Source organism: Gossypium raimondii, chromosome 2 (genome assembly GCF_025698545.1).
Source record: "Gossypium raimondii isolate GPD5lz chromosome 2, ASM2569854v1, whole genome shotgun sequence".
In the NCBI taxonomy this organism is placed as follows: domain Eukaryota; kingdom Viridiplantae; phylum Streptophyta; class Magnoliopsida; order Malvales; family Malvaceae; genus Gossypium; species Gossypium raimondii.
Window position 1 is genome coordinate 38,711,616 of NC_068566.1, and position 14,774 is coordinate 38,726,389.

Consider the following 14,774-nt stretch of genomic DNA (forward strand, 5'->3'; position numbering starts at 1 on the left):
TGTAATGGGGCTTAGGTTAAGGGTACAGAAAAGGTCAGAAGATTTGGTTACAATCGAGAATCGAGTTGATAAGTTACCTAACTAGAAAAAAAACAGTTGCTGAACTAAAAGAATTTACATCAACAATAAATAAAGAGATGAAATGAGCTTTTACACAAAATACGAGATTAATGATTCAAGCTCAATTCATATATATTTTTTAATTTTTAAATTTGTTTTTTTTCACTTTTTTCTTTTCTTTTAACAAAGTAAAATTTAGCAATAGAAATGATGAAACATAGTTAGGCAACTAACCAAATCAAATCTGGACAAAAAGGGAGTCAATAAAAGGGATAATTTAGTTACGGGTTAACATAAATGGGTGAGAAAAAAATGTGTTAGGATCAACAGGGTTTACTAGGGGTTAATTCAATAGGTAAGCTGGTTAAAGGTTAGGCGGCTTAAATCCTAAGTGTCTGTAACGTCCAAAAATTTCTAATTTCGTTATTGTGAAAATATGACACAAATATCTGTCAACTTTAGTGGTTATGTGTTCTAGGAGTGTTTAGGAGGTCCCAAGTTCAAGTCTTCGCTTGGGAAAATTTTGGTATTTTAAATGAACTAGGCCTTACTCTTGTTTAGTAGGCTTTTATTTGATTGTTAGGTAAATTACATTAGAATGGCTTGCTAGTCTGGTTGTTAAATGGTGTGTTATTATGGTAGAGGTCTTGTGTTCAAATCCTTATGCAGGCAAGAATATTATTTTTTGCTCAGATTTCGGGATAGATTTCTGTAATAAGGGGATTCTGAGTAGTGGATGTGTAGTGGGAATTAAGGGAGAAGATTAAGGGATTTTGGGGGTTATCGGGATTTTATTTTATTTTTTTCCCCATAAACGAATTTTGATTCTCTTTTCCAAAAAAAAATTTGCCGTATATTCTTCTCCCTCTCCTCTTACCAAAATTCTCTGAGTTTTTCCATATTCTCTTCTTTTTCTTCTTCTTGATTTTTCCCTAATCCATTTATTTTCCTTCGTTTTCGCACGCGGTTAGTGCTCGCGTAGTGTCAGTAAGTGTTTCTCTTCGTTTCTGTCATTAATATCTTAACGACTAAAGTGGTAATGTTTTTCCTCTGTGATTTGGGCGTAGGGAGAGGCTCGGACTGGTGAATTCAGTGTTCTCGCCTTAACAATAGTTAAACGAAAGGTTATCGTTGGTGGTAAGTTGGGTTTCTGTTCGTTCTTGGTTGTCAATTTTCTTGTAAATCCATTAAATTAATGTTGAGAATCTTTATTATAGCCTTTGGAGTGCTCAGGGACTGTTCTAGCATCAAACAAAACCAGGTGTGTACCCGAAATGCAAAAAGAAAGGGATTCGGCAAAAAGCCGAAATTGCTTGCTATTTGGACAGCAGCAGTAGGCTAACTTTGAAAAATCGCCATAAATTGTGGAAATAAAATTAGATGATGAAAAAAATATGGAATTAAATATTATTAAGTCTAGTTTCTCATAGAAGAAATTGTTTAAGTAATGAAATTGTAAATCGTGGGGTGTAATAAACTTTGTGAGACAAGGTCAAATTGAATTCGGGTTCCCCTGTTCTGACTTTTGAAAATCATCAAAAATTGGAGAAAAATAATTAGGGGTTAAAATTTACATGTTTAAATAATTAATGAGTCTATTTTCAATAGAAACAAATGGACACATCATCTAAATTTTTTACTAAGAGATTTAGAAAAGAAGAGACGAAGCTGTCAGACAGTAGAACAGGGGTAAGTTTGAAGATTTTACTGTACTTATTGGCTAAACCAAAAATTCTGAAAATTTTATGGTAGAAAGGCATTTGAGCCTAGTTTCAAAAACATCAAGCGAATCTTTATTCGAAATTCTGTAGATCAAGATATAAATAATTTAGTAACAGTGAATCAAGTAGATAGCTCTGGAGGAACATATAAGTAAATAGTAAAAATATATATGAATAATTAACTAGCACGGGTTACATTAAAAATGGATCCCGTGGCCAAGGCCAATTTGGGCCGAGTGGGCCACATAGACATGTGAGCCCATTTTTCTAAAAAGTTCTGTAAGGTTGCATGGGTCGCCCAAGTCGATTGTGGACCTACTGTAGAGTCAGTAAGCTTTACTTAGACCCCTATATGTGTGATCTGTCTGTCTGATTTCTATACCGAGCATGACTTATGATATCTGAATGTATGTACTATTAATTGCATAATGGCATGACATATTTTGTATATTGCATTGCATCGAGATGGGTTGATGAGATTTAGAGGAAGTGTCTGAAAGGCTATTAAGCCTGTTATCTGGCAGCTCAACTGCAACCTTCTGATTATGTGACGCATTTCGATACAGCATGGTGTGTAGGGATGGGGGGTTGATTTATCCCCACATGGTGTGTAGGGTTGGACAGAGATGGTGTGTAGAGGCTGGTGGGTAGGATTCTAATTTCATCAGATCAGATTCAGATCGATATGGGCCAGGGCCCTAATGTATTTCTGAGACTGTATCTGAATGGGCAAAGGCCCAAACTGATTTTGTGATGGGCACAGGCCTCAGACTGTATCTAACTGAATTCTGTTGATTATCTGTATGCATGTTTTCTGTGGGGATTACACACTAAGTTTGTGAAAACTCACCCTTTCTCTGTTTAATCTGTATAGGTAATCCCAGACTTGACGGGTCGATGCAGCGGAGGACTTGAAGGTGGCCAAACGTAAATTTTAGACTGTTTTCCATTAATGCCTAGAATTTATTACTTACTTGGGGTTTTTTTATCTATCTTCTGGACTATGGACTGGTTGGCTTTAAATTTGGGACTTTATACTGTTTTTTATGGATTTTTTTTAAAACTACAACTCCACAAAACATGAATTTTTTTCTTAAAACTAAGGTTTTTCATAAATAGAAACGATTTTCCCTAAATTAATTGGTTACAAAAGCTTCCGCTAAGAGACAAGTTTTAAAGCAAATCAACTAGCTTTTTTTTCGAATTAAATAAAAGCTAACTTACTGTAACGGTTTTTAAACTCGACAATCTTGTCTTCAAATCCCTTTCCATGTGACATCGCCAGATTCGGCCATAACGTCTAAGCCGAGTTTGGGGTGTTACAGTGTCTCTATCATCTCAATGTATCAAATCAATAATGCGGTCTCGGCATATATAACCGAAACAAGTTATAGAATAACAAGTAAAGTTAACATACTCAAAACCAAAAATAAAATGAGCATGAAACAAATATATGCTCTATATGCTCAAAAGCTCACAAAAATTTATGGTTTTGATGTTAAACTTGCAAATTTAAAAGTTTAAGATAATTCTTCAATTCAAGGAGACAACCTAAAATAATAATTTTTGAAAAACGACTTATCATGCTTGACTCTATCGTGTCTTAAAATATAAATAATACAATACACAAAAATCACAAATTAATCCCAAATAGAATCTATAAAAACTCCAAATTAAAAAAAAAACTAACTTTAATGGTAGGAGTGAGAAAATGGCTTAAACACAAACAACAATTTAGGGGCTATATCGCATAAGCATATAAACATCCTCCCCACACTTAATATGTACATTGCCCTCAATGTACAAATTGATATAAACAGAATAAGCAAAATATCATAAGGGAGAAATGGAATTGAAACTGCCTTGAATTTAGATGATTTCGCCGGAATAGTGAAATTTGGAATTATAAGAGATCCTAAATTAAATACATGGTTCCAAGCACACTAATAAGAAGATATACCAAAATAAAATCAGATAAAGAGGTGACAAAACAAATAGAAAACAATCAACAAAATAATAACAAGAAAATACATAATAAAATAAAATAAAACATATAAGTCTAAAAATAAAATAATAATAATAACAAGAAAAATAAAAGTACAAATAGAAATAAAAAGAAAATTAATTAAAAATAAAACTAAATAAAATTTAAATAATTAAAAAGAAAATAACAAAAATCTAATACTATTTTAAAAATCAACTTAGCGTAATAAAAATGGAAATAATAATAATAATAATAATGGTAATAATAACAATATAATAAAACTAATATAATAATAAATAAAATAAACAAAAAGAGAGGGTGGTTGGTTGGGTGGGTAATAACAGTGGTGGGAGAGGAACAAAGGAAAAAATTTTTTAAAAAAATTTGAAAACCCCCTAACATTAAAAAGAAGGTACATGGCTATATGTTAGGCCATGTGAGCCACATGGTTGTGTGGTCAGGTCATGTATCTCTCTGAGGCTGTGTAACCTATTAGAAAATTTTAAAAATTTACTCCAATATTCATACAACCTATGACATGCCCGTGTGGCTAGGTTATATGCATGTAATAGGTTATCTGTAACTGTTTTGGTTACTTGTCACTTGTGGTATTTCTTATACTTGACTGATGTTGTCTTAGTTAGATTTTGGTTCAGATGTATTGTAACACCTATAACCCATACCTGTCGTCGGATTAGAGTTACGACGTATTACCGTACAATCCAAAACAATCAATAGCAGATAACATTAAGTTGTCAATTTAATTAACAGAATTTCATAATAATTCATATAATAGTAATACATACATTTATGGGCCTTAAATCGAGCTTACGAGGCCTTAAAATTAGTTTAGGAACAATCAGGGACCAATTCAAAACAAATTAGAAGATTTAGGGAAATTATGAAAATTTTCAAAATAGAGGTCACACGGCCATGTGTCTAGGCCGTGTGATAGAGCCCAGACCATGTAGTTCCAGACATGGCCATGTAGCCAACCATGTGTCAGACGTGTACCTTTCGAAAATCCCTCACACGGCCGTGTTGTAGGTCGTGTGCTAGACCGAGTGAAACCTGCACCTAACACGTTCAGGGGGCACGCCCGTGTGGGTTGCCCGTGTGTGCAACACGGCATTGTGACATCCTGTGTCCCAGGCCGTGTGTATGCACAAATATCCCAAAACATGCTCATTTCATATACAAATGCTTAAGTACTTAATTATATACTTACACATATGTTTACAAGACTTTTGAGTACATTTTAAACTACTCCAAATCAAGTTAAACAACCAACCTATGTGGCGAACCAATGTGTTATCATTGACACCACATTTCAATTACATACAAATCCATTATCAAGCTAAACTTCCAAACCATAAATGCATACCATCAATAATAACAAAACTTATTAATTCATGCTTGACTAGCATCATCTACTCGTGCCTCACTAAAATTAAGCATACAAGCCTCAAATAGCTACTTAGCACAACAACGATTTAAGAACATCAAACTACAACATATGTGTTTAAAACTATCACCAAACATTCATTATTAGCTTATTACATTTTTAAGCCACAACATGTTTCAATTGACTTACTATGGATCCCATAATATCATAATTAACTCAAACAAAATTTATCATGCCATATTCATTCAAACTTACAATTTCTTTCTTGGACTCAGGATGAAACATGCATACTTCACTTAATTACTCCTTTCACAACATGAAATGCACAACGCACACGCATTTCAAATACTATGAACCATTACAAAACATAACCAGATATTCCTATTACATGCCATATAAGCCAAGATGTATTCAAAAGCTACCAAATAATCTCCGGATAGTTTAATTTCTGCGAGCTAATCCAATCTCCAGATCCACAAAACATATCTACAAGAAATAAGACAAATAGTACGAGTAAGCTTTCATAAATCTTAGTAAGTTCGTTGATTGAATGGTAAATCTTGCCGAATTAAAACTCAACAAGTCAAATAACAAGACTAAAAAACAAAGTTCTTGCCACAAGATTATTATCAGAGTTCCTGTCAATCACAGCTCGCAACAGGTGAGAAATGCTCAATAATAGTACAAATCAGTTTTCCATATTTCAATAACATTCAATGATCAATAAATAATGCCCGATGAACGATATACAGATAAGAGTACATGGTTATCCATCCGAAACACGCCAAATGCTCAAACGAGTCAATCCAATCGATAACATGCCTCGACACCAAGTGCCTAGCCCGTAGGCTAACATCCCTCCTATAATACGCCTCGGCACCAAGTGCCATGCCCGAAGGCTTTACATCCGCCCCCAATAACACGCCAAAAACACTATACATATAACACGATAGTCTGCAACAAATGCTGGACTTCGGTATATTCAGTGGACAGGAAATACACAAGAATCATCATCTCATCTCATACCAATCTCGTATAGCGCGCAATATAACCTATTGGCATGCCAATCATACTCTATCCTACATTCATCGGTTCAGAGCATTCCATCACAAAACAATACGTGAATATCTCATCATTTCATATTTCATATGTAAGTATTAGTTCAACAACCAAACATTCATCGGTTCAAAATATCTCAATCAGTGATTGATACCATATCAATTTATTATTTTCATTTTCAATTACATGCATCAATATACTATTCAACATTCAACAATTAAATTCATATAACATACACTTAAATTGTATTAAAATTAAACCGAACGAATTTACCTGACTAAATTGTAGCAATGACAAAGGTACAAGGATTATTTGGTAATTTCTCTTTTCCTCGGTTTTCCACTCGTTGTTGATCTAAAATAATAATTTCATTCAATTCACTAATTTCAACAACAAAGTTAACTCATCTTATGCAATTAAATTCTTTTTAACATTTTTATGAAATTGCCCCCAATATTTTACTTTTATGCAATTTAGTCATTAAGCTCAAAACTTACAATTTAACCATTTTTAACCACAATTAATTTCAGCCGAATTATTCAATACCTTTCTACAGCCCCTACTTGCTGTTATTTCACACCAAGTCCTTTTACTTTTACTGTGTTCACATTTTAGTCCTTAAACATTAAAATTAACAAAAATCACTTTACCAAATAGTCCTATTTAGCAACCAAGCTTAACATTTTACCATAAAACTTCAAGAAAAATTCAAATTCATCAATCACACAATCCATAACATTTAATAGTTTTACAAATTAGTCGTCAGGTTAGCTAGATTAAGCTAATACGAGTTCAAAACCATAAAAATTACTAAAAGCGGACACCAAACACGTACCCAATAAAGAACCCTAGCTAGCCGAAGCTTGCTCTCCCCTTAAAAATGGTGTTTCAGCCTTTGGAAGAAGAAAACAATGAAATTTCATAGCCAATTTGGCTTTTATTTCATTTAAATTTTATTTATTTACTTAATTACTATTTTACCCTTAATTAATTCATGAAATTTTAACTAAATGAAAGCCAAAACCATCCACTATGGATAATGGTGGTTTATTTACCATCCAAACCCCTTTAATTTACCCCTTTTAAATAATAAATCCATCTTTTTATATTTACAATTTAGTCCTTTTACTTAATTAACCATCCAAACGTTAAAATTTCCTAACCAAATTTTAATACGACACTAATGACCTTGTAAATATTAAATAATTAATATTTGTGACCTGAAACATCAGAGTTGTGGCCCTAAAACCACCATTTTCAATCATACTGGAAAATAGATTAATTGGTAAACCTTTATTTAATTAGGATTTAATTGCAATTTACCACAATCTAAAGAATTCCACATCATTTCTATTATTAGGTCATTTAAGGAGGGTCCAATACACAATTGGTCCTTCAATTATATTAAATTCCAAATAAACAAGGTTATTTACGCTTAGCCTTAAACTAATTAGGACTAAATGAATAAATAACCTAAAAGTTAGTGGAATGATTAACACTTGGACTTTTTGACCATGGTTTAATCACCATTTTGGTCCATTTACTATTTTAAATCTATAACAATTAACTTTTACCTCTTTTAAAATTTAACCATTTTACCTTAATTAAGCAATAAATCATTAAATTTTCCGCACCAAACTTCAATTAACATATAATACAACTCTTTAAATATTAAATAAAATTATTTACGACCTTAAATTATGAAAACGGGGCCCCAGTACCTCATTTTCAATAATCACTTGACTTTTGGACTAAACCACTTATATTAACTATTAATTCAATTAATTAAAATTCCTCAAATCAAAATTCATTATAAAAATTATTATTGACTTGTATAATTTAAATACTAATTTTACGGACTTTCTCGTCTATTTTGTGGTCCCGGAACTACTATTTTTGACACCACTAAAAATTGAGTTGTTACATGTATATATGCATTTGGCTTTTGGCTTGTAAAGGTCTATATGTATATGTTTTGGTCATTTTGTTTTATGCTACTTGTGAATGACTAGACTATGGTAGAAGTAGACTTGAATGGTATGGATGAGTGGTAAGTTTGGCAAGTGTCTAATGTATGGATTTGTAAGCTTTGAATGCAAATTGGTTTGATATTTGAATAGTGGTGTCAATGATGGCACATTGTTTAGGCACTTAGGTTGAATGTTTTGGTATGTTTTATGTTTGTTTGAATGTATTTTAAAGGCCTGTAAATATGTGATTTTGGTTTGGCTTGGCACTTAAGAAATGAGTAGTATTTTGGCTTATTTTAGAAGCTATTTAAGGTGCACACGGCTTGGGACACGGGCTATCACACGACCGTATGCCACACATGGCCTCCTCACACAATCGTGTGTCTTCTTGATTTTAGGTGCAGGTTTTTCCACACGGTTATAGAAAGTTAAACAACCTGGCGACATGGCCATGTGACCTTATTTCAAAAATTCACAAGGTCTGTGTGACCCTTATTTCGAATTGTACCCGGTTTGACCATACAACCATGTTCCTGAGCCACACGGCTTGGGCTCTATCACAAGGCTGTGTGACCCTTATTTCTTTCTGATTTTTCTAAAATTTTCTATTCTATTAAAAATTAGTCACTGATTGTTCCCAAACTGTTTTTAAGGCCTTGTAAGCTCGATTTAAGGTTCGCAAATGTATATATGCTGTGAATGAAATATAGATTTAAATGTTGTCATTTAAATTAATAAATGAATGACTTAGTGATGTTAATTGTTGTGATATGTGTCATAATACTTTGTAACTCTATTTTGACGATGGAGACGTGTTAGAGGTGTTACATGGAGGGATCAGGGTAAGAATCCTCTGTTGTGGCAAAATGTCTACAAGTCCACCAAAGGTAGTCGCCAATCGTATATCGGCTTGCGTGGTTATCTATTGATGAGGCAAATCAGCAAGGTCAAATGAATGTTAAGATGAAGCTAGACAAGGTTAAGTCTCAAATAAGGTTCAGAAAGAGTACAATTACATCCAAAATCCACCCCATTTTATTCGCTGACGATTCATTCAAGAAGAACTTATGGGTGTCATCTGCGCCATTCAAATTGCATAATCTCCTATGATACTCAGGGAGTTTAATTATGTGCATTATTTATTATTCAAAAATTCAAAGGCCACTCATGAACACTGTTGTATAGATTCTCACTAAGTTCATTTGAACTTATGAGTGTTTTACCTTGAATGCATATCAAAAGCTATTATGGAAATGGTGGGAAGGGACTAAGCTAGACCTCGAAGAATTCATGTGGTTTTCTTCATAGTGGTATCATGCATATAGAGAGGTGCCCTTAGAGGCTATGCCTCGGGGGGTGAATATGTAATTAAGTAAAAATGTAACTTGTTCAAAATTTCGTGTATAGGGATATTCAGTAGATGGGTATGTTGTAAAGAAATTTTATCTATTTACTTAGTCGTTCGTATAATAAGAGATTTCATATGATTAATATTTATAAAAATGTTTAGTTAGTTAATAAATTTGGTTAAATTTATATGTGAACATAGCATTAAGTCTGGCGAAGAATTATATAAATTAAAAGTATGCTGATAACTAATTCAGGTTAATTGTGACATTTGGTAGAGTGTTACATGTCCTGAAGATATTTTGAGGGGGTCATGATCTTTTGTTTGGAGATCCCTTTCGAAGGTTTGGCCACTTTTATGTCAAAGTCTTGCTTGGTCAACTGGCGATGAAAACTTTATCAAGGTTTGGACTGATAATTGGATTCTGTAGATCGAACCTTTATTCAATTTATGTCGTAACATTGAGTTTATTGATGTGTCTACTACTTTAAGGGAGGCTTCGTTGGTGGACAACAGTTGAAATTGGAATTACTTGCGTTGTTTTGTCGATAATAATATTATTTCTTACATTGCAGGCATTCTGCCTCCAAGCCCTTTAGTTGGACAAGATGAACTGATCTCTAACTGGTCCACTAATGGGAAGTTCACTATTAAATATGCTTATAACTTTTTTATGCAGAATTCTTTAAATCCATAAGATACCAAATGGAAGTTGGCTTGGTATTTTATTGGCCTACAAAGAGTAAGACATTTTCTTTGGTTAGTGCTTAAGGAACGCTTGCTGGCCAATGTCAAATGATGTCGAATAGGTTTGTTTGGTGACACTTCTTGTACCCTTTGTGGGAGCATTGAAGAATTTGTTATTCATGTGTTTCGAGATTTTGGTAATGAACGTGAGGTGTGGAAGCAGGTCATCCCTTTGAGGGTTTTGCTGTAATTTTTTCGCTCCATTTATGTAGTGGATTTCGATGAATTTGAAGAATGAGTTTGATTTAGTTTTCACGAAAGTTGACTGGCAATCTTTATTCGGCATTATTTGTTGGAATTGTGGAAACAAAGGAATTTGTGGGTGTTTCAATGGAAAGCTTTTAATATATCTCACATTCTTCAATCCTCGTATTGTTGGGCGAGTTCCATTGAACATAGGCCTGAAGTTTCTGCAGATAACACTATGAGCAAGAGACGGTGTCGAGCATGGAAACCTCCACCTTCAGGTTTCATTAAGTTGAACACGGATAAAGCGAAGGATCCTAACTCAGGGTTAGCTTCGGTGGCAATTGTGGTAAGAGATGACCTTGGTACATGGCGTGAGGGAGTTAAGAGAAACATTGGCAGATTTAGCATAAAGAAGGTTGAGTTTTGAGCGATTTACAATGGACTCCTTCTGACATGTAATGTTAATTGGGCTAATATTATTGTGGAAACGGATTGCGCTCAAGTTATGGAAGCCTTTTTAGATATGTCTTAATGGGCATTTGAACAGGAACCTGATCTTGAGAATCCAGGAGCTATATAGGAGACAGTGAGGTAGTCATACAACAAAGTCCTAGAGAAGCCAATGTGGCTGCGCATACACCGACTAAGATGATAAGAGTTTTCCCTTATAATCCGAGAGCATTCCAAGAGACTCCTACAGCCATTGTGGAACAATTACGATTGAATATTTGACTTATATGTGATGGTACTAGAATAATTTTGTAAAATTGGTTCCAATTTTTTTTATCTACCATTAAAAAAAAAAAAAAACTCATCCTATTTTTCCGTTACTGAAATTTAACTTCCAAAACGATTTTAATCTCAATCATCAATTACTATTAAAAAAGAAAACACAAGAACCTTAATAATTTAAGTTAGAGCTCAAAATAGTGTGGAAATTTTCCAAACTCCAATACTATTTAAAGTTAAATATATAATTACGAACTAAACAATCTCAATTAGACTCAATCAACCACTAAAAAATTGAATTGTGAATTAAACAGTTGGATTTGCTAATAACCCTAGGAGTATCCTGAAGTCCCTCTATTAAAAGTCAATATTTTACTTCCAACAAATTAATTGTATATGTTGGATAAAAAATACCATTAGAAAGTGACATGATTAACAAAATAAATAGACAGTAACAAAAGATGTACTATATTTATCTCATATTGAAATATACAATAAAAATAATTAAAACTTTTATTAGAAAGATCAATTTTCTTTAATTTTAATTTAATGTACAAATATGACTCATTTTAGTAAAAAAAAAACTTAATACAGGATATCTACGCTACTTTTATTGCTAATAACTAAGCTAGATTTGCTAAGAAGCTTTCAAGCAAGGAGTATTATCTTTTCACCATCCATACTTTAATATATGAGTTGCTCATAAATTAATTTCAATATTTTAAAAATGTCTAATTTTTTTGAATAATTTTTACTTATACTTAAGTTCAAATTTATTCCAACTATACCTTTACAATGCAGGCCTACGAGTGTAATTCTAAGAGAAATGTAATCTGAATTCAATCTACACCTTCAGCCATCAGTTTTATGCTTTTATCTAATAAAGACCAAATCCCACATCGTTTCTAAACAGGCAGTACGATAAGCATCCAGAACTAAGCAAAAAGAATGCAATTAAAAAAACTCAAAGAAAATTATGGTTCATCTCATCAATACAATTACAAACTCAAATGCATTTCCCAGATCGACCAAAATAGATAAGTTAATCCCTAAAAGAGTCTATTAAAACACAGCTTCAATTATAACAGATCAAGCAAAATCAATAGCAAAAGAAACCCATTAAAAATGAGAAAGTGAAAAGTGCAGCAAGCAACAGCTAAAGATCATTGGGAAGCATAGATATGAACACCAATGGCGAGACAGAATATGGTAATGAGACCAAAGTAGATAATAGCGTGAACGAGAACCGAAGCTCCACTGGTTTGCATGTTCCCGAACTCGACAACCTTATTCTTACCAGGTATCTGAAACAACAGACCAGGACACAGTAATACGAACAGCACCGTCGCTACTAAAACAGGACCCCAATCTGCCATTGATTTGATCTTTCCTTTTTCGTTTCTTGAAAAGGAAGAAGAAAGGGGAACGTAGAAAGAGGACGAGAAAAGTTCTGGAAAAAGAAATGAAAATGAAGGGTGCTAAGATGGGATAGTAAAGGAGATCGGTGGGGAGCAACCACATTGGATCATTCTCGGGTGTCGGACACGTGCGTGAAAACATGTGAGTTTCCTCTGCCGTTTGTTTTCTAGTGCCGACGGCTACGATTGTCTTGGGTAACTTAAAGTAGAAGTATTTTAATTAATTAATTGTTAATTTTTATATTTGAAATAATGTTAGAATATACGATTTTAGATTTTTAAAATTTATTTATTATTAATGACCATTCGTAGTGTTTTTTTTTCCCTTTTTTGTGGTAAGTAACAAAAACAAGAAAGAACTAAGGTGCCCAGAACTTCGTGCAGTGGGTGGTGGCCGGCCGAGCAGCCAAGCAATGCACTGTTGATGTTAGAGTGTGGCGTTGTTGCTCCATCCATAGTTGAAATTTCCAGTGAACCTGTATTTACTCAAGGAAGAACTTATCCCATGTACTTTCGGAGTGACGTATTGTATGCACAGCACATTGAGTTTTAGCAGTATCTCTCGAACCAAAAGTAGTTTGCAGTGAACTTTCGATGTATTCGTGTAATAAGCCGCAAAAAATAAGGGGAAAGGTGCGTAGCCCATTAGCGTCGTTGCCACTTCATAGGTTGATGTGTTTCTGTTCCGCACTATGGATATGACCAGCATAAAGTAGGGAGCGTTCTTGTGCCAATGAGTTGAACAGAATGATGAGGGGCTGGAACTCGATTCATCTATTGCGCTACAATAGAGGCGTTCATGTGTAGCAATATATAGTATTCCCAGTGGCACTTTTGGATTTTTTTTTTTTTTGTATCACTGATAGTGGGTTCGGTGTATTATTAGAGAAATACTGCATTTCAATGCTTTCATATGTGCCAGAGGGTTATGATCCAGCCATGAATCACAACTTTGTATCCCAAGTCCTTTCTGTCGTAATCGTTGATCCATACAGAAATCCATTCTCGAATGTCTGATATCTCCATAGCATTTATTCAAATGGACTATGGGGTACCGAACCAAATGGTTCTAGTCAACGAACATGTTCTGAATAGATGGTCTACATCTTCCGGTTGTTCAAAGCAGATGATGCGAAGGAGGTTAACAGGGATATGGCACTCCGTAATTCCTTTCGAAGAGGTAAAATGTTGAGCCACAGTTTCTAGAGAAAGAGCAGTAACTTTGGAGGGATTTTGATCTTCCATAGGGCTTTCCAATTGATATTAAAAGGCGGCCTCATTTCAGTCCGCCATTTTTGTGTAGAAAAATTGTGTTTCCAGACATACCTGTCATGTCATGCAAGGATGGAGAAACTCCAAGAGTTGAGTTTTGTACTCCATTCAGCACCTAATCGTTCATTAATGAGAGGAGTCTTCCAGTGTCCATGAGAAGAGTCAGTAATTTCAATGGTGGGGATTCTGGCACTTGTTGGTTTGGGTATTGGCGGAGGGCCATTCCGTTGTTGAAGATGGATACATTGCGTCCTGTCCATATCTAGATGTCTAATCCTTGGAGACATATTTCTCGACCTTTGAGGATGTTTTTCCAAGTCCAGAACTCAAGTGCTCGTGTCTATACCTCTAAGAAATTTTTGTTAGAGTAATATTTAGTTAATGAATGAGGTCTTGTGAGTAATTGCCATGCTTGTTTGCATAGTAGTTCGTCATTCAATATGTCAGCTTTAGAGATACTCAGTCCCCCTTTTTGTTTGGGCCAACATAAGTCATTCCAACTGTACATATGTAACTTTTATAGTTGGTATCTTGTACCCACCAAAAGTCCCTGGATTATCTTGGGTGTCTTGGTACATAATAAAGAGTAAATCGGTGTAGTTGCCAACGTGGATTTGATTAATACTAGTTTACCCGAAGGAGATAAAAGTTTTGGTTTCCACCCAGTAAGCTTCTGTTGCATGCATTCCAATATGGGATAGAAATATTTTTTGTGATTTACTTTACCATATTTGCTAAAGAAGATCTCAGACTTGGTGTGATTGATTGACAACCCTGAGAATTTACAATATGTATTCAGTATGTCCTTTAATGCTCTGGCTGATCGGATAGTGGCATTAAAGAAGAAATACGAACCATTGGCAAATAGAATA

At 34.1% G+C, this 14,774-nt stretch overlaps 1 protein-coding gene across 1 annotated transcript; it reads right to left on the minus strand.

The window, feature by feature from the left end:
• Positions 1–12,148: 12,148 nt before the first annotated feature.
• LOC105788682 (hypothetical protein) lies at positions 12,149–12,741 on the minus strand. The gene has a single exon (XM_012615678.2). The coding sequence runs from the start codon at positions 12,586–12,588 to the stop codon at positions 12,376–12,378; it is 213 nt and encodes a 70-aa protein (XP_012471132.1). The 5' UTR covers positions 12,589–12,741; the 3' UTR covers positions 12,149–12,375.
• Positions 12,742–14,774: the final 2,033 nt, after the last annotated feature.